At 46.0% G+C, this 26,002-nt stretch overlaps 2 protein-coding genes and 1 non-coding gene across 3 annotated transcripts; 2 read left to right on the forward strand and 1 right to left on the reverse strand.

The window, feature by feature from the left end:
* Positions 1-8,212: 8,212 nt before the first annotated feature.
* Positions 8,213-12,046, forward strand: LOC120679041 (protein Dr1 homolog). The gene is made up of 5 exons (XM_039960527.1): positions 8,213-8,455; positions 9,604-9,693; positions 10,341-10,435; positions 11,003-11,071; positions 11,154-12,046. Exons 1-5 carry the CDS (start codon positions 8,401-8,403, stop codon positions 11,670-11,672), a joined length of 828 nt encoding a protein of 275 aa, XP_039816461.1. The 5' UTR covers positions 8,213-8,400; the 3' UTR covers positions 11,673-12,046.
* A 287-nt stretch (positions 12,047-12,333) lies between these two features.
* Positions 12,334-13,972, reverse strand: LOC120679040 (clavaminate synthase-like protein At3g21360). The gene is made up of 2 exons (XM_039960526.1): positions 13,331-13,972; positions 12,334-13,186 (listed from the first exon to the last, which is right to left on the reverse strand). The coding sequence occupies exons 1-2, from the start codon at positions 13,697-13,699 to the stop codon at positions 12,584-12,586; spliced, it is 972 nt and encodes a 323-aa protein (XP_039816460.1). The 5' UTR covers positions 13,700-13,972; the 3' UTR covers positions 12,334-12,583.
* A 2,820-nt stretch (positions 13,973-16,792) lies between these two features.
* LOC120680338 lies at positions 16,793-16,931 on the forward strand. Its single transcript, XR_005677608.1, has one exon. It is a non-coding gene; the product is annotated as a small nucleolar RNA Z247 (small nucleolar RNA).
* The last annotated feature ends 9,071 nt before the right edge of the window (positions 16,932-26,002 follow it).

Consider the following 26,002-nt stretch of genomic DNA (forward strand, 5'->3'; position numbering starts at 1 on the left):
CCAAGTCAGCCTATAGGCACCGGTTGAACCGACGGTCCAAAATAGGGCATCGGTGCAATGACCGTCCTTTGTACCAGAGACGATGTCAAGTGCCCAGAAGAAGTTTCTTCAGCACCGGTTCAACCGACGGTGCATCGGTGCATACCACCGGTGTAATGACGTCAGCATCCAGGAGAAGATTCTTTCAGCACCGGTTGAACCGGTGAGGCATCGGTGCATTGCATCGGTTCAACCGGTGGTCTCTGCGTCAGCTGTCAGGACTTCAACGGCTACCTCATGTTGTGAGTGACCGGATGAACCGACGCTACCCCACCAAGAGGCATCGGTTCTTCCGGTGGTACACAGTTTTTCAGCTAACCGTTGGAGCAACGGCTACAAGACTTGGTGACCTATATATACGCCTCACCCCGGCCATTTGAAGATTGCTGGAGTTGCTGGACATCCCACAAACACCCAAGAACATCTCCAAGCCATACAAAAGCATCAAGATCATATCCTTAGCCCTTAGCACATTTTGAGAGTGTTGTGTAAAGGATTAGCTCTTAGTGAGTGAGTTTGCAAGGCTTAGAGCCTTTGTGCTGTGGTTCATTAGTGAACCAAAACAAGAGCTTGGTGCGCCGGCACCTTGGAGCGTGGAGCTCGCCGGCAACGTCATCGACCCTCCAACTTGGTGTGGAGCGGCGACGACACCTTTGTGCGGGGGACGTGGAGACCCCCATCCTTTGTGGAGAAGCTCCTTAGTGGAACCCGGGGCCAAGGTGACCGTGATTGTGTTCACGGAAGAGACTTGGTGGCCGAGTAGCAATACTCTTAGTGAGTGCTACAACAACGTGGATGTAGGTGTGCCTTTGTGGCTAACCGAACCACGGGATAAACACCCGCGTCAAGAGTTTGCTATCTTCTATCCCGCTCTTTAAGCTTCCGCATTTCATTCTAGTAATTTGTATGCCTTTACTTTCATAGAATAGTTTCTTGGTAGGAAAGGCTATATGTTGCTAAACTCTTTTTGGGATAGGAGTTTTACACTAGAACAACCTAGTTGCACATATTGATAGCATGTTTTAGTTTAAGTTTTGTGCAAACTAGTTGGAGCCATAGGTCTAAGTTTTTATTAGTGCCTAATTCACCCCCTCCCCCTCTTAGGCTAGAGCACCCGATCACTTTCATTGAGCCATACGGAACTTCCTGCGGGTGACCCTATCCACAGGCAAGGTTGGGTGCAGGACGGGACCTCTACTCAACATCTCCGGGAACGAAGTCTGGATCTTCCCCTGTAAAAATTAAGAATGGGATGAGTACAGACGTACTCAGCAAGTCCAACCACACCCATGGAGGGGGTATAAACAGAATATAATGCACAGGGTAAGTCAAGGATAAGGCTAGAGTTTAGTTTGCGGAAAGCTAATTTTTATGCAGGGGTTTATTTGAAAGAAAGGGGTTTTCACAAGCAATTGTCTTGCACTGAGTAACACGTCGGGTTGATCCACACAGGATCCCAATTTTAAGTTGCTACCGGACTCCTCATCCGCCGTAGCACACGGCACAACTGCCGGACACTTTTCCAAAACAACTCACGCCAACCCATCCAATTCCGAAAGAAACACTAGTTATGTGACCACACCATAACTCGCCCAGTACCGTGGGCACGGCTATTCGAATAGATTCTTAACTCTGCAGAGGTGTGCAACTTTATCCACAAGTGGGGTACCGCAACTCGATCACCTTAGTGTCAGCGCAGATCCCAACAAAGTCATTACCCACCTTAGTTAGACTTGACTAGCCATCACGGGATCCACCAAGGGGTCATTGATCTATCACAGAGGTTTTAACCGGGGCATAAGTCACACAGAGCTAATCCCTTCTCCTTGATTACCCATTGCTCTCAGCTCTCCTGATGACTATCAGACTAACTAGTGGAGTTTATGCTAAGCCGTTGCCCATACAACGGTCGAGTGGTTTGCATGATAATGGAGTTAGGTGAGATGACACACCAACTTGGTCCTTAATTGTGACAAGATGGATATCTCCCTTCCTTGCTCAACCACACAAGCACGAGCACACCATTTGGCAATTCACACAGAAGTGCCATCCATCCTGTCTAAGCTTAACTTTCGAAAATTCCACGTTTTCCCTTCCCACACACACTCACGTATTTTCTTTATAAAACAAGTTGTACCGTGTATAAGGTCCTAAGCGTTCTAGCAGCGATTAACGTCCAAACAAATCACATTCAGACATTAATCTAGGTGGTCAAGGAATGATTATAATAAATCAAGGGGTGGCTATCCAACTATGTTTTCAGCAGGCAAAACATATGCAATTTTATAAAACAGACCAATATGTTGTGTTTATAAAAACTAGGACAAAATATGCATCAAAGGGCGGGATTGAACTTGCCATCTTCAGAGCCTTCCGGGAAGTCCTGATCGAGGTACTGTCCTTCGGGTTCGGGGTTGCAGTACTGCTCGTCGACGGGCTCTCCCTCGTTCACTCCGTGATCTACGACGCACACAAACAGGCACACAATTAAGAAAAAGAAATAAAGGTTTTATTGTTGAGCTCGAATCGGAAACAAATAAGTGATGGGGATAGGAGTAATATTTTTTGGCGGTTTTCTAATGGCATGGCCAAAATTATGTTATGAAAGGCGTGGTAAACTTTCGGGTCGATCGGAGATTGTTTGGCGCATGAAATGATAGGACAGAGAGGGGTTTAGGGTTAAATATGGATCCAAGGGCTACTTTGTAATTATTTTTGAGATAACAGGGGCTTGGTTGGAATTTTAGAAAACATTGGGGTCACTCTGGAAAAGTGTAGGGGCATATTTGAAATTAAGTTTATGATGGAAGGGTTTATTTGCGAATAGGGAAAATAGAAAAGGGCTCTTTCATAAATGAACTAGAGAGGTGGGAGGGCCCTTAATGGAATAACAGAAAGGCCAGGGGGTTTTGTGGCAAAATCCACCTTCTTTCTCCCTTCCCCGCCGAGAAACAGGGGAGAGGGGGCGGCTCGCCGGCGGCGGCCTGGGCCGGTGGCTCGGGGCGCGTGGGCGGCTATGGAGTGGGGGAAAAGAGAGAGGGGAGGGAGAGGGACCGCTCCCCTGCCGCGTCTCGGGCGGAGATGGACCGAGCTGATTTGGCCACGGCGGCGGGCGGCGGCGAGCGTGGTGGCGCCATTGTGGAGCTCAGTGGCGGCCCGGAGCTGGGGGAAAAGCACGAGGGAGCCCTGGGGATTCGATTCCCCCGCTCACCTTGGGCGATGGCGGCCTGTGGACGGCTCCCCACGGCGGCGGGCGGAGCTCGGCGACTATGGTGGTGGCGGCGGCGCTGGAGAGCTCGAGGAGGGCTGTGCGGTGGCGGTGCGAGTTGTGGTGGTGGTGGGGCAGCGTTGGGGCCCTTTTATAGGCGCTGAAGGCGGTGGATGGGTGGAACGCGGCGGTGGCCGGCCGGCGGGCTCGGCGGAGTGCCTTTAATGGTGCTTGGCCGGTTGTGCGTGTCGTGGAGCGGCGCGCGAGCGACGAGGCCGGCTCAGGGTGATGGGATGGCTCGGGCAGGGGTGTGCACGAGCGTCGAGGTGGCAAGGGGCGTGGCGGTGGTGCAGACAGGGGTGAGGGCGGTGGCCGGTGGTGGCGTCGTGGGGGGGCGGCGTCAAGCAGAGCGGCGCTCGGGAGCGCGCGGCAGAGAAGAGGGGGAAAGGAGAGAGGGAGGGAAAAGAAAAAAAAGAAAAAGGAGAGAAATAGAGAAAGAAAGAAAGAGAGAGCGCACACCGGCGAGATTCGCGGTCAGCAGTCGCGCGTGGGCGACAGGCAGCCGAGCGGCGCGGGATGTGACTGCGGCGAGGAAAAAAAGGGAAGGGTACAGTCAGTGGAAAGAGGAGAAGAAAAAATGGAACGACAATTGAAGTCGGGTGTCGGGACGGCGAAAATTTCTGGGAGGGAAATAAGGTTTAGGGTTAATTGAGCTCAACAATGAAAAAGTTTTGAAATTTATTTTTAACACGTGTTTTATTTTGGTAGATTTTTCGGGATGTCACACTGGTGCTCTCTTTCTCCTCGACGGCGATGCTGGTCCGGCGCCACCTTTGTGGTGGGGCTGGGGGCTTATTGGTGCGTACTGGTGGCGTTGTGGTGGTGCTTCGGGCTGTGCCGGGCTCCTTCTGGTGGAGACGTTGCGGAGGCGAGTTGGAGCGGACTACAGGCTTGGAAGATCGTGCGACAGGTATGGTGCTGAGTCGGGCGAAAGCCTTCATTGACACTTTTGTCGGTGGCGATGGTGGCGGCGCCCTTGTGGCGCCGTTCTCCCTGCTGGGGCACCATTGGGAGGCACCATATTCCTTCTGCAAGAGGCTCTTTAGGGTGAAAACCCTGTCCATCTTTGAACGTGCGACGGCAGCGCCATTGGCGTCATGCCCTCGTTGGAGGCGTCGCATTTGGGGTTCCGTCTTGGCCAGGCTGTGGTGGTGGTTGGTTGGTGGTGTTGCCCGCGCGCAGCGGCAGAGGAGGTGTGCTTCGTCCGTGCTGCCAGGGAGGTGCAGAGGACCCATGGGTGCTGGTGGTCTTGGGCTGGTGCACATGGTGCAGTGGTGATCCCGGTGACGGCTGTGCGGATGTTGATGCTTTCAGAGCGGTTTCAAATATCGGAGTTCTTGGCAGAGAAGTGTGAGGCGGTGGGTGAGGTGAGGCCCCCACGCAGATTGGCCAGGATCAGTATTTTCTATTGGCACCGCGACGGGAGTGTTCTGCTGAAGCCTCATTGGAGCAGGGGGATCGACGATCGTGTGTGCGCGGCTTGAGGGTGATAGACCCATGGTGGAGGAGTTCAAACTGCGCGGGCCGCGGCATTTGGCGTGGCATAGCGTTAGCGACGACGACGCAGTTCGCGAGTGGCTTATTTTGGCTCCTTTCCCATGTTGTGGTGGTGTACACGTTATGTACGGATATTTCTTCTTATTATATGATGCGGCAGTGCTCCTGACTTTTATTTAGAAAAACAAAATAACTAAACGTTTTTCTCAAGATACGCACCTATCTGCACCTACGACCTATCTCTGACCAGTAATGCTAACTACGCTCGAGGAAAAGAACTACTCGCTCCTGCACGTCCAATTGGTTTGCCATGATGGTTCAGATATGCAATTCCATTTAACAGTCTCATGTATCTATTTTATTTTTGTTCAACACTCAAGAGTATACTCAGATTGATATTTTTTAATGGAGTTTGTGGTTTTGGGAAAATTGTGAAATTAATACGGCTTAGAATTATTAAGTGCACGTTTTGTCTATACTATAAAAGTTGAAACAACTGAAATCTTTTCTCATCAAGATTAGACTCACTGTATCCCTCACGGAGGTCCCACTTGTCAGCCCAAATGTTTGACGAAAGAGGGTGTAGACCCACGAAATTAACAGTAGGAAAATGTTTCCACCAAAATCCTAATACTTTTTATACCAAACATTTTTATCTACCCATCTTTGTACTCACTTGTTACTTTCCATTGTATAGAGATGAGGCAACCATATTTTTTAGTAAGACATCCTAAAATCTCTCTTTTTATTTCCTTATTGTTGTGAGCTGATTAACCCTCTTTTGTTTATTTCTTTTTTGTGTTGTGTGCTGGTTGATTGAGTGCCAAATCTTCTATTTGTGTTGTGCGCTGAATGATCGAGGGCTTTTGTGCTCCGTCAGGTGCGCTGTTTCCACGCTCGACCGAGATTGGCTCGCGGGCAGCCGTCACACTATCGCCGGGCCGCCTTCGCGAGCGCCCACTGCAACATGCTGTCGTCGCGATGGCCGACTGCCCCAGGCAAGTGCCGACCTTCATCTTTGATTTTGGATTCATTAAATCAGCGGTGAGGATGCCACTCCCTCCCCCGTTGTACCTTGGGCATCGTGCATGTTTTCTCCATGGCGTACAGGGATTTGTCTAGCGATGTTTGTTTTTTGTTTTGCTAACTACCGTCGAGATCGCTGATCTCCATTTTTGTTCTTTGTTTCATTAAATCAGGACACTTTCATTAAATCAGGGCACTGTCAGGATCTACCTGTGTTTCCCATCAGATCTTGACCCCCAAGTTGCATGTTGTGTCAAGGTATTTATTTTCTCCATGGCGTAGGACATCAAGCAACATCGATCGTCTATGGACTTTATTTAACAATGTTTGTTTTTTAATTTGCTTGCATGCTTCAGGCGATGAATTCTTAGAGCATATATCGGCAAGTTTTTTAGCACCAATCCCCAGGGTATAATTTTTTTTGGTGAAATTAGAGAAACAGAGGAGTTTTATGACTTACAACTTACCACAGGCCCATCAACTTCCTCCATCTTCTCTTTGCCATATAGACGCTCCACCAAAGCGAGAGCAAACTCAATTGCTATTTCTGGACCCTGGCTGGTCACGATATTTTGTAGTAGTAGTTCGATGCAATCCAATTACTTTTAAACCATTTGACTTTAAACACGTAACAAAGATATCCACTAGTAGCTATAAAATAATAAAAAGGTCACCAGACTTTCATTCAAGTACCATTCTTGCAAAAAGTGAACACCAGTGCTACTTTGCGAATACACCTGTGCTTTAATATTGTAGCGAGGCATCACTTTAAAAAAATGATATAGGTGGATTGATGCGTCAAAAGAGTCCGAACCTTTAAATCCAACACAAATACAAAAGTAAAAACTAAATTTGTTAGTTACGGACCCTGTGTTAGAACCTGCACACTTGGCATTAACCTTTTAAGTCCTTATTAATCCGGATGCTTGTATTTTCCTATACTTATTCTAAAAATTTGTGACACGAAAATGAGGCATTCGTTAATATAATTTAAGATACTAATTTTTTTAGAGGCGCTCACAAAAGCCAGGTCTTATATATTTGTATTTACTAGGCAAATATGGTCGTGCATTGCTACAGATGAAGTTGATAAAAATATCAGATGTGTATAGTTGCCTGTGCGGTAATTTGTAGGAATCCACGTGATCGAGTCATAGACGGAGGGTTGATCCGACTTACATAGGGAATGAATTAAGGTCCATATGTCAATAACATAAGGTGGACCAAACCAAAATGATAGGTGGAAACGTTATGTGCTTTAGAATTAGTGCATGCACGTATATTTGAGTATGTTCGTCCATACTATGTTTCAAGAAAAATGAAAAAGTAAAACTTCTTTTTATATATAATACCAGAGTTATATATAATACCAAGGTCGGCCGGCGTGGGGCCTTTGGGGCTCCAAAATTTTTCCTAGCCCATCACGATAAAGCTAATTAGTCCAAAAATTATTAACTAGCTCTCTTGTATCTAACCGGTACTTCACAATCCAATGTGATCTTTATATATTTATAGCTTAAAATTGGATAAAATTAGAGCCCAATTTTTAGGGCCCAATCCTTTTAGTCCCCGATACATGAATTATCTAGGCTAAATTTTAAGACCCTTTTACCACCTCTAAGTGTAACTGACAGACACTAGACGCAAGCTCCTAGCCAAAAAACCTGCTAGCTTGCCTATTTACCCTCAAGTCTTGGCGGTTGCTGATTTATCTTCACGCAATCACACTGTCACGACTCTGTGCTCGCTCATTCATCTTTTATGATATAAAGATCTCTTGAAATCATATATTCTCTAAAACGATCTAGAAAATAATGTTCGGCAAATCGCAATTAATGATTTGATCATGACAGCACTTAAAGTGGCATGTTGGAGAAGACTAATTATACTGAATATTCTATTTTAAGGAACACAAGAAGAATAAAGTTGTTTAAACAAAAATTATGCAACTAAGATTAAATATGTATAATTCTTAACATGTCTCGTTTCTATATATTATATTATATTTAATATTTGATTGTTCTATTTAGTTAGTCTATTAGATTTCACTTTAGAATTTTATATAGGGTCCACTTAATAAAGAAACGCGTCAACCTTCACCTACTAATTTCGAGCACTTAGAAATTCTCTGGTTTTGAAATGGCACTTAGAAGTCCTCAACACGATGCTTGACAGCACCAGTCTCCTAACCCAGGCCAGTATTGGGGATTAGTCCATCACGGCAGAGTCCGTGCTCAGCAAAGTCCACATCTGAAGAAGTAAAGAGAAGCACACTTCAGGGATGAAAATGAAAATAATTTAGCCACCCACGTGCTTGATTACTAGTTCAAGCCTTTCACCGCAATATCAACGAAATCCAGGGTCTGGATAGCAAACTACGCACCTAGTTTTTCCCTTTCTATTCGTCTCCAGTTTCCACCCCCCTCCCGTCCTCGCCCCGCCCCGCCTCGCCGCGCGCCCTAACCCTAGCTCCCCGATTCCACGCTGCTCCAGCCGAGCTCGCTCGCGGGGCGCCCTGGTTGGCCTCCGTGCCCTTCTAATCTCGCGCGGATTCGGCGCGGCGGCTGAAGATGGACCCGATGGACATCGTGGGCAAGTCCAAGGAGGACGTCTCCCTCCCCAAATGTAAGCTTCCCTCCCTCCGGCCACCCCCGTAGAAGCCGGATTCTGGCGTCTTCTTCTTTATTGAAATTGGAGGCTGTTAGGTTCTCGTGTGGGTGTTCGTGTTCCTCTTGGTACGGATAGTCTCGTTAAGGGTGTAGGTTGCGTGTTCCTTGTGAGACGGCACGGCACGGTAGCAAAAGCTGTTTTTTTTGGAATCTGAAGCCGTGCGTTGAGGAAATTTTAGTTTGCGTAGGTGTTGTTCTGGACGATTCGTTTGTAGGATGATGTCCTGGGGTCTGGGGGCGAAGTCCTGAATTTCGCGGATTGTAAGGGTTAAATCTGGCAGCCGTGTTGATAGTTTCAAGGATTAGCGGTTCATTCTAATCAAATGGGATTATATCAGTGCTAGTTGATAGGTCGTGCTGTTGCTCCAGCTGGTTTTCGGTTTCTTGTTTGTCGGATTGTGGCGTTCCGTGTTTCATTATTATCAGTGTTTTAAAGGAGAACCATTATTATCAGTGTTTTAAAGGCGAAAAGGTGACCCAAGGCAAGCTGGGTGCGCCAGGACGCCTAGGTGACAAGGTGTTACTGTTCCCAAGCGAGTTAGCCCCGCCCGGATGCCTAAGCGATATCTTTAAAACACTGATTATTACTAGTAGATTTGGACTATGCTTTGAAGTCCACATGTGCGGTTACGTAATGACTTAACTGCCTTGTTAAAATGCGTCCTAGGGCTACCTTGCTTGAAGTTGGCCTTAGTTTTCATTTTATCTGATCGATGAGTTATGACGCTCCAATGGTTGTGGTTCAGTATATGAAGTCTGTTTGTCTGAATTCTATGGCTGCTTGTGGTAACATAGGAAGAGCTTTTGTTTTATAATTTGATATGCTTTTGTTATAACTCCTAGTCATATACTATGTACTATTCTGGGCAAGTTTGATGATGATTATTGCTTAATAGTATTGACTTCAATTTTTAATCAATGTTTACCACGAAATATGAATGGACAATTATATAGGTCTATGACTGTGCTAACAATGTTCTACTAAATTAGAGCTGTGTGTTTAAATAAAATTCTCTGGACTTGGATGGACGCATTTGTCACCATTTTGTTTTTGGAGTTGTTCTAAAATCTTGTACTGATTGAACTTTCTGCTTTGCATTTCAGCAACAATGTTTAAGATAATTAAGGAGATGCTTCCTCCTGATGTTCGAGTGGCAAGAGATGCACAGGATCTTCTTGTTGAGTGCTGTGTAGGTAAGAGATGAGAATACTATACAGTATACACCATTATATACCATCTGTCCATCTTAGCCATTGTACAACTTATGTGCTCAGCAATGCAAGTATCTCTTTTTCAATAACATGGTTCTACACAATGAATCACTGTCCTTTATGGAATATTGATTTGGAGTGCTGAACTTCTGAGTGTATTTCCAAAGACAAATAAGAGTCAGCATGCAAAGTATACTGCACAGTACAGACTGTAATAAAATATATGAATATATGATTGAGCTGTTTAATTTGTGTAAAAATATGATTAATTTGAGTCTCCCCCTTGTGTCGAAGCTTTTAGTAGTGGGTTCGCCCTTTTTTATGATTATTTCTGGTTATTATCTTGCAAATAGTAAAAGATTAAACAATTTTTAGAAGGATAACAAGGTAAGATTTTGTAGATTTTTCTCGTACTATATTTTGCTGCCTTCATGAGAAGATCCATGCTCTTACAATATATATCCGTGTTATTTAGTATTCATCTTATTATGAATCAGCAGCGTAACATGTTCTGTTTAATGGCTTACACATCTTGCATGGACATCTCTTGCAGCCTTACTGACAAAGAATTATTGATTTTTTTTATAAGAATAGAGTTCTAACCTAACTACTTGTATGCACGTTTTCAGAGTTCATCAATCTCCTCTCTTCGGAATCCAATGAAGTATGCAGCCGAGAAGAGAAGAAAACAATTGCTCCTGAGCATGTTCTCAAGGCCCTAAGTGTTAGTCTTTTCTTCTTTCACAATTTATTCTCAAAGAAAATAATTAGGTGAACACAAGGACAGGGATGAGGTTATCCTTGATAATTTTTTTTGGAGTTGTTGGGGGAACTCTACCTTCTCATTATTTGGCTTTAGTATTGTGTAAATGTGCTTTTGTATGTGCTTGTTTGATATAAAATGCATCAGCTGTGTTATTCAATTCTCTGCAAACTCTAATATAAAATAACAATATGCATCAGCTTGTTTGATATAATATGCTTTCGGGTTTCATCTCTAGCCTACCCCAACTTGCTTGGGAAAAAAGGCTATGTTGTTGTTGCTTGGGGGACAATGTGTAGAGGAGATTAGTGTATGATATGGAAGGTAAATATCCGAGTTCATGTGCTCCTGTAGTTATGGAAAAAGTTTTGGAGTTAATTGAACAGGATGTTTGCGTGCTGTTTATATGTATACATGCTGGGGTATGGGTTTTGATATGTACTGTGTTTTTATATAGTATACTCTATCTGTCATATTAATAATCAATATCTGAATTTCCTGAGCTGATCATAATTCTTGCTATCCCAGGATCTTGGCTTCAGAGAGTACATTGACGAGGTTTATGCTGCATATGAACAACACAAACTTGATACTCTGGTTTGTACTCACTTGGCTATGCATATTAATCCCTCTTGTAACCTTGTACACTATGTGTGACACCAATATTTCTGTTGAGCAGGACTCACCAAAAGCTAGCAAGTTCACTGGGATTGAGATGACAGAGGAAGAAGCTGTTGCTGAGCAACAAAGGATGTTTGCTGAGGCTCGTGCAAGGATGAATAATGGAACCCCCAAGCCAAAGGAGCCTGAACAAGAGCAGCAGCAGCAACCACATCCTCAACTTCAGTTGCATACAACACCACAGCAACCCATGCAGCCTCAACTGCAGCTGCATCCTCAGCCGCAGAAGCACCCGCAAGTGCAGCTGCATTCTCAGTCGCAGCAACCCCATGTCCAGCCGCAGCAGCCCACACAAGTGCAGCTGCACTCTCAGCCACAACAGGCCCCACAAGTGCAGCTCCACCCACAGCGGCAGCAACCCCCACAAGCGCCGCCGCATCCATCACCAGAGCAATCCTCGCAACCTGAACCTCAGGTGCATCTGCAATCACAGGAGCCCCCACAAGCGCAGCTGCAACCTCACCTGCAAGCTCAGCCGCAGCCACAGGCACAAACCGAACATGGTGGGGACAGTTAGAGACTCTGTTGTGTAGCCTCAGTATAAGTCAAAAACCAGGTGCTTTTGCTGGCATTTACTAGGACCTTGTATGCCTGCTTGTGACTTGTTAGATCCTGATTTAGGTTTCTGTGCTTCATGTACAATGTAAATCCAGTGTGATTGCAGTTGCCTTGTTGCTAATAAACCAAAGCCGTTAGCTACTGATGATGATGCCCTGAATACCGAATCCCTGACTCTGCCTGTAGGCTCTAGTCTCAAGGCAAGTTGCGCCGTGTTGAAAGATATTCTGTTATCATTGTAATAGCCTAACTTGACATTTGTCCATGGTGATAGTGGCTGATTTGGATGAGGTCTTGGTGCATATCGACACTGGGGCTGACATGGTGCCCAAATCGTGTTTGTCTGTTTTCTGGTACGGCCAAGTGTTGTGAGCCAGCCAGCTTTACATTGTTGTCTTGTTGCAGAGCACCATTGAGGCGTCCATTGCATTGTAGCCATTTGGATGTGACCCAAACTGCTGTCACTCAACTGAAAGTTCAATGCAGCATTTCTCTTTTGTTTTCATGTGTGGAGTACTTGTCCACTATCCTCAACTGTGCACCACCAGGTTCTTCAGTTCAGGGCGATTTCAGATTATGACAACAAAATGCTTGCTAATTTCAGTGTGTTGCTGTGTCACTGAACAAATCTACTCAAATCCAGTATCCATTTCTTATTTGATTCAGGTGCTAACACTGAGGTTAACCCACATACACACATGCATCTTTCAGCGGCAGAACGCATGGCGTGCCATCTATACAGCACGCTGATCGGTCGATTGCCGACGCTCCTCAACACAATCTACTACTAGTATAATCTTATTGCGGCGTACACCATGGACGACGAGGAGCGGAGCTCATCATCCGCGCCGCCGGCCGGCCGCGCGCATTTCACTTGCAGGTGGCGACGAGGACCCTGCGCGGCGGCAGCGAGGGGCGGCGGCCGTGGAGCGTGGCGAGGTTGTCGAGGATGAGGATGTCACCCTTCTCCCACCGGAACTGGATGCTCTCCTCCTCGATGATCTCGCCGCAGCGGCGCACGAAGTCGGCGGGGATCTCGGAGCCGTCGGCGAGCGTCGCCGAGCTGAGCTCCTTGCCGTGCATCCCCACCACGGTGTTGAACCACATCCGGCGGCCCTTGCGGCCCGGGAACACGCGCGTGAGCTTCCGCGGGCCCAGGACCGTGCGCACGCCGCCGCCGCCGGGGAGCCACTCGACGTCCATCCCCAGCGCGCGCGCGCGGCGCTCGGCCTCGGCCTTGTCGGAGGTAGCGAAGGCGTCCTCCCACCCGCGGCCCCGCATGGACTTGGTGTCGTTCTTGCTCAGCGCGGTGAAGGTATAGCGGAGGCCCCGGGCGTCCAGCTCCTCCACCGTCTCCGGGAACTCCTCCAGCGCGCGCTCCGTCACCCGGAAGCTCGGCACGAACGGCGTCTCGCCGCCCGACGGCGGCGGCACCTCGCAGAACAGGATCACCTTCCCGGGGAACTCCTTGATCTGTGCATGAGATCGATCGAGATCGATCATCAAGCCGAGCTTCGTGGTTAGCAATGGCGATCGCTGGTCGAAATGGCAATGGCAAGCGAAGAAGATCGATGGCGAACTAATTAATTTAACGTGGCCGCCCTTTGTTATTCTTACCAGGACCATCTCGTGGTGGTAGTAGATGAACTCCTCGAGCGGGCCCTCGTTGGCGGTCCAGACGCGGCCGTGAACGTGCGTGCGCGGCGCCGGGCCGACGTACCGGATGTCCGGCCACCCCAACGCCTCGACGACGGCGTTGAACTCGACGGCGTCGCGCACGTCGAAGCCGCGCAGGAGGACGCCGCTGTTGGCCACCACCTTGCCTTCCACCCACTCCCGGTTCGCCCTGAGCGCCTCCACCAGCGCCTCGCAGCCGTTGCCCTTGGCGCCTTCGTCGGAGGGCGCCAGGACCAGCGGCACCTGCTCGCCGTCGATGGTCTTCTGGCCCTTGCACTCGCTCACGCGGAAGAAGTCGGCCGCCTCCATTTCTACTCCTATACCTCTCGAGTCTCGACCTCTTCTGCCTTGCTTGCAAGTGCAGTGGAAGTACCCTGGCTGGTGCAGTATATATAGGGATTGGGAGACGAAACTGACAAAGCGGTGCAGCTCAGTGGCGGATTAAGAATTGAAGATTGGAGGCTGACATTGTTTGAAGCGACGCATAAATTTATCTCCACAAAGATTCAGAGTGAGGGTGAGGTCGAACAAAGGCAGCCGCGAAGGAAACCATGCGGCTTCCTTGACGTACAAGGGTGTCTCCTCGAGCGATTCACCGGGACGATTCGGCGATATCGATCTCAGCCAGTCGGTCAATTGTTGCGGCGTGACAAGGAGTTTGATGTGTCCAATGGTGGGTTCCGGTTTGGCAAGAATGGAAGAAAGGTGAAAAAAACTGCCATGGCCGATCAGAGGTGGTTTAATATGCTCGGCCCCGGTGAAAGCTTAGTAATCAACGATATGGCCTACTCCCTCCGTTTTTATTGATATAGGAAATACAATAACATTTGCAATACCAAATTTATTTCATTGAATTCATCATGATACATATTTTATAATGCATATATTTGATAGTATAAATGTTGTTGTATTTTTCTATAAATTTGATCAAACTTCAGAGTTGAACAAATATAACTTAGGACAAATCTTATGTGACATGTATAAAAAAACCCACATGTACTTGTTAGGACAAGGTGTGTGTTGATGCTTTATCCAAATTTTGCCACCAACTGAGGCGGCAAGTCCTGAAGCACGCCAAGAACCAGCTGGGTCGAATTTGGTTGAAAAATTAAAGCCTTTTGTGAAATAATAATTAATGTCTGTTCACTAATCGGTGTGCTTCACACACACTATATGCTAATCTTCCGAAGTTTTGGCGGTTCAGCACAAATCACTATACTTTTGATATAAAAATTTTTCGTCGGATTTTATATGAAGCAATTATGATTTTTTTTCTTTCAAAAGATTTTCTTTGATTTCTATTGGTGGGTGGCACAAGAAACTACCAACACAAATCGATTCGTGCTGGCGCATCGGGTCCAATACCACAAATGCCCCGTATTTGTATTCGCGGTAGGCAAATTAAGTGACAGCAAGTATAAATCTCTTTGTCCTTGCTTGCAGTTACTTACGTGGCCGGCCTATACAAATATAAAGTACTTGTGCTGGTGGCCGGTAACGATGACTCTCAATATAAAAAAGTGTGATACCAGCAGCCCAAATAGTTTTCAGCGTGACATATGAAGTTTCCAATTCGACAGCCCATCCCACCACTCTATGATGCCTCGTTGTTCACTTGCTACTCTGCTAATCCAATGCACATTAATTATATACGCCAAAGTTCATTTAATTTTTACCGTAGCTACGACGTTGAGATCGAGGTCGACGGCATCGCTCCGACCATCGCCCGCAGATGCTGTCCTCGTGTGGTTTTGTCTAGTGCTCCAGCGTCTCAAGCTACGGGCAGAGGCCGAGAGCTAGGATGAAGTTAGATAATTTTTGGATCATTGGGTTGATTCAAAAAATTAATAAAATGAACTAGAAATGGAATATTATGTGTAAATAATTTGGGATGATAAATGAACTAGAGTGACATATTATTTTAATTAATTAGCTGACCCAAAAAATATCATTGGATACCTACTTCCATCCTTAGCTGAGATCGAATCTTCATCCGATCTGATGCATGCACGAGTCAAACTTGCCGTTGGAGAAAGCAAATCATCGAGCGAAGAGAGGGGAGTCCTCCTAACAAAAAAAAAAAATGAGGATCAGTCCTACCTGCCAAGCCTTACTCCTTGAGTGTTTGCAGCTTTAGGAGAGAGGCCGTTCTCTTGTATACTTTGCTTATTGGAGGTTGGGACCTATAGTTTGGTTTGGCTTAAGATTCGCTACTGGAGATGGTCTAAGGAGCCTTTTTTTTGTGTGCAAGGCATACTAGAAGGTAAAATTCTGCTAAATCTAGCAGGTGGTTAAAATATGCTAATGAAATTTTTTCACAACAAATAACTTTCTAACCACCTACTACCAGGTGGATGAACGCCCGGAGAGCATCATTGAAAGACCGAAGGCCAATCGGCCCAGCTTTATATTGAAAGCAGGATCATGTTTTGACTGAGGATACCAGTTCTTAGTACAGACAGTACGGGTAAAGGACTCCACACAAAGACTGAAAACACGGTGAAGACCTCCTCTCTACCACCCTCTAAAACCAAAGAGAGACCCGTTCATGGGCCAAAACCAGCAAAGCAAGCTACTGATCAACACTACGCCTCCAAGGCGATAGCCGGAGCACCAGCTGTTAAACATGTAATTATCTAAAGTATGGCATGGCTATAACATGTAACAACACGTGAGTAGTACTATGCATGTCAGGTATGCATGTCACGGTTGAGTTAGGACTCCTAATTATGGTAGAACTAAATATGGTAGAGCTAGACCGTGACTTGCTCCTGAAGTTGTAAACGCCTGGACGTAATCTGTTGTACTTTGGACTATATATATATAAACACGAAGCCCAAGTCTCGCCAAGATAGGCTGGCTTGGTTCCCTCCTTTCTTTCATGGTATCAGAGCCAAACCTCTCAAGAAACACATCTAATATTCCATGGCTTCATCCTCATCATCGTCGACAAACCATCTTGGTCCGGCGGTCTCTGAAAAGTTGACAAGGGACAACTACATCTTGTGGAAGGCTCAGGTGTTGCCGCCAATCAGGGGAGCACAATTTCTCGGCATCCTCGATGGTACCACGCCTCCACCAGCAAAGACCATTAAGGCAGAAAAGGGAGACAAAACAGAAGAAGTCCCCAACCCAGCATATGCGACATGGCTGGCACAAGATCAGCAGGTGCTTGACTTCCTCGTCAACTCCCTGTCATCTACAATTCTGGCGCAGGTAGCAACCTTGACAACATCATCTGAAGTTTGGGCGGCTCTAGAGAACATGTACTCGGCACAATCTCGTGCACGAGTGACAAACCTACGTATGCAACTTGCAAGCCTCAAGAAGGGAAGCATGAACGTTGCTGCGTACTTCGACAAGATGAAGACATTGGGAGATGAAATCGCTGCTGCTGGAAAACCCATCGATAATGATGAGATGGTATCCTTTATTCTGAATGGTTTAGATTTTGAGTATAACCCCATTGTATCTTCTATTCTTGGTCGGACAGATCCAATCAGTATTAATGATCTGTATGCCCAAATCATGGCATTTGAGATGCGTCTTGAGATGTTTGATCAAGGTTCAGGCAACAAGTATCAATCATCAGCAAACTCGGCTTCACGTGGAAGAGGTCGTGGCTCATTCAGTCCACGGGGTCGTGGCAATAACAGCAACCGTGGGCGCTCTGGAGGCCGCGGGTTTCAAGGAAGAGGCAATGGAAATTTCTCAGGAAACAGGAATTCACAAGGTGGAAATCAATCCAACCGTGCCCCTTGCCAGATTTGTGGAAGAACAAACCACACGGCCATAGATTGTTACTACAGATTTGAGGAGGACTATCAACCGCCCAACAGCAATAATAGCAGCAAATTCAGCGCAGCTGCTTATGGCATTGACACCAATTGGTATATGGATAGTGGAGCATCCGACCATGTTACAAGCGAATTGGAAAAGATGACTATTTGAGAGAAATATGGTGGTCATGATCAAGTTCACACCGCCAGCGGCTCAGGTATGAAAATTAGTGGCATTGGTCATTCAACTTTACATACCCCATCTCACAATTTTTTGCTTAAGAATATCTTGCATGTGCCTAGTGCTCATAAAAGCCTTGCCTCCGTTCATCATTTTACTTCCGATAATAATGTTTTCCTGGAGTTTCATCCCAATTTCTTTCTCATTAAGGACAAGGCAACGAAGAAAACTCTTCATCGAGGAAAGTGTGAAGGCGGCCTTTATCCCCTTGTTCCTGGCGCAACCAAAGAAAAAAAATCCAGAGTGGTGTTTGGAGTCAATAAGCCGTCTATGTATAGATGGCATAGTCGTTTAGGTCATCCTTCCTTTCCCATTGTTAGGCATGTTTTAAAGAATAATGAGTTATTGTTCTTAGATGATGCTAGTGAGAAGTCAATTTGTGATCCGTGTCAAAGAGCTAAGAGTCATCAATTGCCTTATGCGAATACAAATAATATGTCTACCTATCCTCTCCAGTTAATTCACTCTGATGTGTGGGGGCCTGCTCCTGAATCCGTTGGTAGACACACCTATTATGTAAGTTTTATAGATGACTATAGCAAGTATACTTGGATCTATCTCCTGCGCAAGAAGTCTGATGTTTTCCATGTTTTTCGAAATTTCCAAAGTCTCGTTGAACGCAAATTCAATAGGAAAATCTTGTCCATGCAAACCGACTGGGGAGGAGAATATGAAAGCCTAAATTCCTTCTTCCAGCAAATTGGAATCACCCATAGGGTGTCATGTCCTCATGCCCATCAGCAAAATGGCTCATCTGAGAGAAAGCATCGGCATATTGTAGAAATTGGCCTTGCTCTTTTAGCAAACGCTTCCATGCCTCTCAAGTTCTGGGACGAGGCTTTTCTCACTGCCACATATTTGATTAATCTTTTACCTAGTAGAGTTATCAATTACAAGACACCGGTCGAGCTTCTGTTCAAAGAGAAACCGAATTATTCTTCCTTGCGTGTCTTTGGATGCGCGTGTTGGCCAAACCTCCGACCTTTCAATCCAAGAAAACTTGCTTTTCGATCCCAGCGATGTGCTTTTCTTGGATATAGTTCTATGCATAAAGGATATAAATGCCTTGATATCTCGACTGGCCGTGTCTACATCTCAAGGGATGTGGTTTTTGATGAATCAGTTTTTCCATTTGAGAGCCTTCATAAAAATGCCGGTGCTCGCCTTCGCAATGAGATCCTTCTTTTGCCTTCTCATCTTTTGAATAATATGGGGGATGTAAGTTGTAATGCTGATGCTTCTAATAATCATAATCACAATGATGCTTCCAGTGATTTGCCATGTGTGCAGGATCTTGTGGAAGAAAATCGTGTTCAATTTGGTGCTCATTTGACTCCAGAACAACATGCTGCAGAAGGGGTTCCTACTAGTGCAGATATCGAACCAGATTTGTCTGCCAGCAATGGCTTCGATTCCGCGGAGGATTTTGTGAGTGACAGCAGCGCACCAGCCCTGGACTCCCATTCTCCAACTGCAAATTTGCCGAGCACCAGTCCTGCGTCCGTCTCACCTCCAAATGCAGGAGGGCTGCCTTGTGTCAGTACGGCGCACGAGCCCCCGGGAGGATCATCTTGCAACACTCGCAGCACTGGGCACGATATTCTCCAAGCCGGATCCGCCACAGAGGACACAACTGCAGGCGAATCAAGTGCACCTCGACCCAGGACACGTTCTCAAAGCGGTATTAGCAAGCCTAAGATTTTTACTGATGGTACTATCAGATATACATTTTTCTCCTCTACAGGAGAGCCACAGACATTACAAGAAGCTCTTGGGAATCAAAGATGGGCAAATGCAATGCAGGATGAGATCACAGCACTTCACAAAAATAACACGTGGCATCTTGTGCCTCCCTCCAAAGGTAACAATCTTATTGATTGCAAATGGGTATATAAATTGAAAAGGAAGGCTGATGGTAGTATAGATCGCTATAAAGCAAGGTTAGTCGCAAAAGGGTTCAAGCAGCGATACGGTATTGATTATGAAGACACGTTCAGCCCAATGGTAAAAATTGCCACGATTCGTCTTGTTCTATCAATTGTAGTATCACGAGGATGGTGCCTTCGGCAGTTAGATGTGCAGAACGCGTTTCTTCATGGCGTTCTAGAGGAAGAAGTCTATATGCGACAACCTCCAGGATTTGAAGATGCAAGGTTTCCTAATTATGTGTGCAAGCTTGATAAAGCGATCTATGGATTAAAACAAGCACCAAGAGCGTGGTACTCGAGGCTAAGTTCAAAATTGCTTAGCCTTGGTTTTGTGGCATCTAAATCAGATACGTCACTCTTTATTTATTCAAAGTCAAATACAGTTATATTTATGCTCATATATGTTGATGACATAATTGTTACCGGGTCTTCTATGGAAGCAATCTCCGCATTATTAAGGGATCTTCGAGCTGATTTTGCGCTGAAAGATTTGGGAAATCTGAATTACTTTCTTGGAATTGAAGTCAAGCCGACACAACATGGTATTGTGCTATCACAGTCAAAGTATGCGTCGGATATCCTAAAACGGGTTCACATGACGAATTGCAAACTAGTGTCGACTCCTTTAGCTGCAACGGAGAAACTATCTGTCAGAGATGGGGCAGTGCTATCACTTGAAGACAGTACAAAATATCGTAGTATTGTTGGAGCATTACAATATTTAACACTCACACGTCCTGATTTAGCATTTGCTGTTAATAAGGTGTGCCAGTTTCTGCATGCTCCAACCGTAGCTCATTGGTCGGCAGTAAAAAGGATCTTAAGATTTGTAAAAGGAACTATTGATACGGGATTTATGATTTGGAGTTCTCATTCAACTTTGCTAAGTGCTTTTTCTGATGCGGATTGGGCTGGTGATATTGATGATAGGCGATCTACAGGAGGATTTGCAGTCTATTTGGGTCCAAATTTGATCTCATGGAGTGCAAAGAAACAGCCAACAGTGTCTCGGTCCAGTACCGAAGCAGAATACAAGGCCTTGGCCAATGTCACTGCTGAAACCGTGTGGGTTCAGAAACTATTGACCGAATTGGGCATAAGACTGAAGGAGCTGCCGTGTCTGTGGTGTGACAATCTCGGTGCGACATATTTATCAGCAAATCCTGTGTTTCATGCTAGAGCAAAACATATTGAGATTGATTTTCACTTCGTAAGAGAAAGAGTTGCAAGGCGTCAGTTGGAGGTCAGATTTATTCCTTCGAAAGATCAACTCCCTGATGGATTTACAAAAGCATTGCCTAGTCGGGAGTTTGAGAAATTTAGAAACAATCTAAATCTGGTTAAGAAACCAAGTTAAGATTGCAGGAGGGTGTTAAACATGTAATTATCTAAAGTATGGCATGGCTATAACATGTAACAACACGTGAGTAGTACTCACGGTTGAACCGTCAGGTATGCATGTCACGGTTGAGTTAGGACTCCTAATTATGGTAGAACTAAATATGGTAGAGCTAGACCGTGACTTGCTCCTGAAGTTGTAAACGCCTGGACGTAATCTGTTGTACTTTGGACTATATATATATAAACACGAAGCCCAAGTCTCGCCAAGATAGGCTGGCTTGGTTCCCTCCTTTCTTTCACCAGCTTCTGTCGCGCCTGGGCCAGGACGACCCTATCTTCCGTCTTGGTCAGGACCTCCCATTTCTGCATAAAAGAGATGATGCGGAAAACACAAACATCAGGGGAGGAAACCAGAACATTTCTAAAGACAAACTCATTTCTAATGAGCCAGAGGCTCCAAGCAACACAGCCAAACAGAAAACACAAAAAAGCTCTGTTTTTCTTGTCGGCACTCTCCAGAAACTGCCCTTGAAAATTCTCCACACTTAATGGTGAGCACGACCAATCAAAAGAATCACGGCAGAAACACCAAGCAAACTGCGCTAGCGCACACCGGAAGATAATATGATCAGTAGTCTCTAACTGCCCACACATCTTAACTGCTATCTCCTGGCCAATTCCGCTTGACCAGCTGTTCAGCTGATTGAATTCTGTCATTACAGATTAGCCAAAGGAAAATTTTAATCTTGAGTGGAAGATGAACTCCCAGATTGCCATCAACCACCGTCACCGTTTTCCCTCTTTCCGTCTCTCTCTCTCTCTCTCGAGGAGCATGTGAGATCTCATGGGGGAGAGACGGAGAGCATAATTGTGCCGACCTTGCTGGAGGAGCTCGCGTGCGCACAGGCGCCAAAGAAATATGATGCCATTTTCTCTGAAGAAGCTTATTTCTGATTGGTAAAAAATTTGCGCTCCTCAATGTTTTGGAAAAAATATTCTTCAAATATTTCTTAAAAATAGACTGTTTTAGAAAATTAAAATAAAACTTTTAGAAAAATGTTAAAATGGAAAGACAAGAGAGATTTTTTCCAAACATGAATGACAATGTGCTCGGGTCATGCTAGAATACAAGAATTGAGTGAGAGGACAAGTGAGGAGTGATTTAGTTATTTCCAAGCAAGGCCCACCCTAAACCATATAGTGGATACTTTACATAAATTATGATTATGTTCTCTTCTATACTTTGCTTATTGGAGCGTGGGACCTATAGTTTGGTTTGGTTTAAGATTCGACTCAAGCAAATGCTTATGTGGTTGCTTTTTGAGATGGTCGGTCGATTCGTTGCTGGAGATGGTCTAAGAGCAATTCCAACAGGATTGCTACTTGAATTCCTACCTACTTAAAAAAGGGGCTGAGAGTAAAAAAAAATAACTCCAGCAAGTTTCCTACTTGGATTGCTAGAGTAGGGAGGCACCTAAATCTCCCCTCTCAGCCTATCTCCCACGGGTTCCAGGGAGGCTCCTACTTGTTTCCTCTCCCTCACGGAGCTCGAGGAGCACCTCGCCGCCGAGCTCGAGCACCCAGCCAGCCTCGAGCTGCCACTGCCCCAAGATGCCGATGATTGCGAGCGGCCCTGTGCGCCCGACCCTGACCGCCTGCCAGCCCGCTTGCCCTCTGTTGGCAGCCAAAAGTGGCAAAGTGCCGAGGCCGACCAGTCTGGGCCTGTGTAATCCGAGTCGAGTTAGATATATAATTTAGAGTCTTTTTGTAATCCGATTTGGAAGGGGTACGTCCTCTCCGGCCTATAAATATAAAGGCCACTGCCGATTGACGTCTTTCTATCCAATCGAATTAATCAATCTACTATTTTCTTCAAACCCTACTTTTTCCAATCTCGTACTGTTCTTTGCTCGTCTCTACGGCATTCAAGGGCATCTTGGGTGGCCTGCTGACTCCAAGACAATCCTAGATCTACGAGCTCCGACGGGTCCCTCCTGAGCTTGTGGTTTTAGGTCTTCGTGAAACTCTCTGCCCCCGACCGATCTGACCGGTTGGCGCGACCGATCTGACCAGTCGCCGAAGTTCCTCGCCGGTGAAGTGATCCCTGAGATCCGCGCGTTCTAGCGCTTGTGTGTTGACCAATTCTACGTCAACATAGTTTTTGGGGACTCCGCTAGGGATAGATCTGCATCCATCGACAACAATGGTCGGTGAAAAGCCAATTTCCTCCAAAGTAGATTCCACTCCCGTTGAAGTCAAGTACGAGGACATATGAGGAGCGCCGCAAGCAATTCGAGGCCCAACTCAAGAAGGAGCAGGAGGAGGTCACGAGAAGATTGCTTGCCTGCTATGGGAAGACTTGGCAAGGCGTCATTGAGAAGGAGAAGTTCGTTATGCTACGTTCACGCCGCCGAACCCATCTACTACTACGAAGTTTGTAGAGGGATCCTGTAGTTGATTTGAGGAGTCGCAGAAACTTACGCAAGATTTACTTATTGATATGAATATGCAACTCAATGGTAATAAAGGTAAAAAGATTGCCAATGGTTATTATAATGAAATCCCTAATGCTAATACTTTGGCTGCGCAAATAAATATCCCACAGTATGGTATGCCGCCGAATGATTTCGTGGGGCAATCACCACCATCAGGCACAGTTGGCCCACTATGGCCGAACCGGTCAGACCGGTCTAGCCGGCCGGTCAGACCGGTGCCTCGGTGACTGGCTCGATTAGACTAGTCGCTCAGACCGGTCAGACCGGTGCGATGGTGGTCGGCTCTGCGTCACACCCACAGTTCGCGCCTTTTCCCTCTTCGGCTGCCTCTGGCCAAATAGATGAATTGGCGAATTTCGAGCCGCCTCCAATGCCCTAGGATGTTTGGGATGATTTACTTATGACAAATCACCATTATATTACACAAACGATGTCTACTACTGATCCTATGACCCATCGTTTAAATGCTAGCGGTCAAACATCCACGGGTAATTATGATGCCGGTCTTGCCAAGATGAAGGAAGATCTGGCCAGTATGCTCAAATCTAAACTTGGTTTACACGTGGGTAGGAGTCGTCTTTATCAATGGCCGTATGCTCATGCTTTTGATTTGGTTCCATACTCTACTGGTTGGCATGTTTCCGATTTTATTAAATTTATTAGTGATGATAACCGATTCACTTGGGAGCATATAAGCCAATATATCGCTTGAAAGTGATAGGACCGTGCTCTAGCCTAAGAGGGGGAGGGGGTGAATTAGGCAAGTTAAAACCTTAACCTATGGCTCCAACTAAATTGCACAATATTAAACTAAAAACATGCTATCTATATGTGCAACTAAGGTTGTTCTAGTGTGAAACCCCTATCCCAAAAGAGTTTAGCAACCTATAGCCTTTCCTATCAAGAAACTACTCTATGAAAGTAAAGACATACAAGAAATACTAGTATAAAATGTGGAAGCTTAAAGAGCGGGATAGGAGGAAGCAAACTTTTGACGTGGGTGTTTATCCCGTGGTTCGGTTAGCCACAAAGGCATCCCTACATCCACGTTGTTGTAGCACTCACAAAGAGTATCGCTTCTCGGTAATCAAGTCTCTTCCGCGGACTCAACCACGGTCACCTTGATCCCGATTTCCATTAAGGAGCTTCTCCACAAAGGATGGGGGTCTCCACGTCCCCCGCACAAAGTTGCCGTCGCCGCTCCACACCAAGTCGGAGGGTCGATGACGTGCCGGTGAGCCACCAATACTCCAAGGTGCCGGCGCACCGAAATCTTCTTTTGGTTCACTCAAGAATTAGAGCACAAAGGCACAATGCCTTGCTTGTTCACTCTCTAAAGAGCTAACCTAGCACAAACACTCTCAAATGTGTGCTAAGGACTAAAGATATGATTAATAAGCACTTGGATGGCTTGGAGATGTTCTTGGGTGTGTTTGAGACTTATAGCAACTCCAGCAATCTTCAAATGGCCGGGGGATGGCATATATATAGGCCTCAAAGTCCAAAGAGCCGTTGGCCACTTTTCTACGAGGGCACCGGATAGACCGTTGAGGGGGCACCGGTGTATCTGGTCACTCACAGCTTCTGCACTAGCCGTTGGCCTTCTGACAGCTGACATGGTGTCACTGGATAGACCGGTGCCTAGTCACTGGTGCAACCGGTGCTGCTTCTTTTCTTCTGCAGCTGACATGGCATTACACCGGTGCCTTGCTCCGGTGACCACCGGTTCAACCGGTGCTGAAGAACTTCGTCTTGGCCACTTGACATGCTCTCTGGTACGTAGCATGGTGCATGCACCGGTGCATCAACTTGGCACCACCGGTGCATCAACTTGGCACCACCGGTGCATCCGGTGCCACTAGGCTTGCTGGCACCAACACTACAAATTGCTCCGGTGTAAGGGCACCACTGCATCCGACCCCTACCAGATAGACCGGTGCTGGATCACAGGTTCAATCGGTGCTACTGGCTGCTGCATCCTTTGTCCAACTCGTCGCTGCGGTCATTTGGACATTCCAAATATATTCTATCTCTGCTTTTTCACTGCGACTTTATATCTCTACGGTGGGTTGGACACATTGTCTCGACGGTGTTTTGGACATCTTGTCTCAGCGTTGCATTGGACGTCTCGTCTCGACGGTGCATTGGACGTCTTGGAGATGGTTTGGACATCATCCATGGAACCTAAAAATTCTATAAATGTGATCTCACAAACTTTGTTAGTCCCATTGATTATGTTGTCACTCAATCACCAAAATCACAAACAATGGCCTAATGGGGCCATTTTCCTTACATCGCTCAACTTGGGGAAGCTGGTTCTAGTAACTTGTTACGTGTTCGCTTGTTTTTTTTTTATCGTTAACTAGAACAACTTTTTCTTGGTTTCCGCCGTTAGCCCCGAATTCGGTCTATTCTTGGAATGAATTAGAACGGAAATTTCATGATCACTTCTATAATGGGGATAATGAGACTAAGTTGACAGATTTGACATTGGTTAGACAGGGTAGAGATGAGTCTATCCATGAATACTTTAAAAGATTTAATGATATTCAAAACCGATGTTTTAATCTGATGCTTTTTGAAAAAGATTTGGTCGAGTTAGCTCTTGCGGGTTTACGTTCCAATTATAGAGAGAAGCTTGATGGTATGGATTACTACTCGATAAATCAGCTTCAGATAAGAGCTTTGGGCCAAGCGGTAAGATTTAAAAGAGAAAAAGACACCTATAAGCCTCATCATTCAAATACACATATTGTTGAATATGACTCTAATTCATCGGATGATGATGATAAAGAGGTATATGCTACTGAGTTTGTTTGGCCAACAAC

Source organism: Panicum virgatum, chromosome 6N (genome assembly GCF_016808335.1).
Source record: "Panicum virgatum strain AP13 chromosome 6N, P.virgatum_v5, whole genome shotgun sequence".
In the NCBI taxonomy this organism is placed as follows: Eukaryota; Viridiplantae; Streptophyta; class Magnoliopsida; order Poales; family Poaceae; genus Panicum; species Panicum virgatum.

Bases quoted from the DNA above. Each gene is read 5' to 3' on its own strand.
- LOC120679041 (XM_039960527.1), top strand. From the start codon at position 8,401: ATGGACCCGATGGACATCGTGGGCAAGTCCAAGGAGGACGTCTCCCTC. The intron at 10,436-11,002 runs GTTAGTCTTTTC...TTGCTATCCCAG, and splicing joins ATGTTCTCAAGGCCCTAAGT to GATCTTGGCTTCAGAGAGTA. The intron at 11,072-11,153 runs GTTTGTACTCAC...TCTGTTGAGCAG, and splicing joins AACACAAACTTGATACTCTG to GACTCACCAAAAGCTAGCAA.
- LOC120679040 (XM_039960526.1), bottom strand. From the start codon at position 13,699: ATGGAGGCGGCCGACTTCTTCCGCGTGAGCGAGTGCAAGGGCCAGAAG. The intron at 13,187-13,330 runs GTAAGAATAACA...TCTCATGCACAG, and splicing joins ACCACCACGAGATGGTCCTG to ATCAAGGAGTTCCCCGGGAA.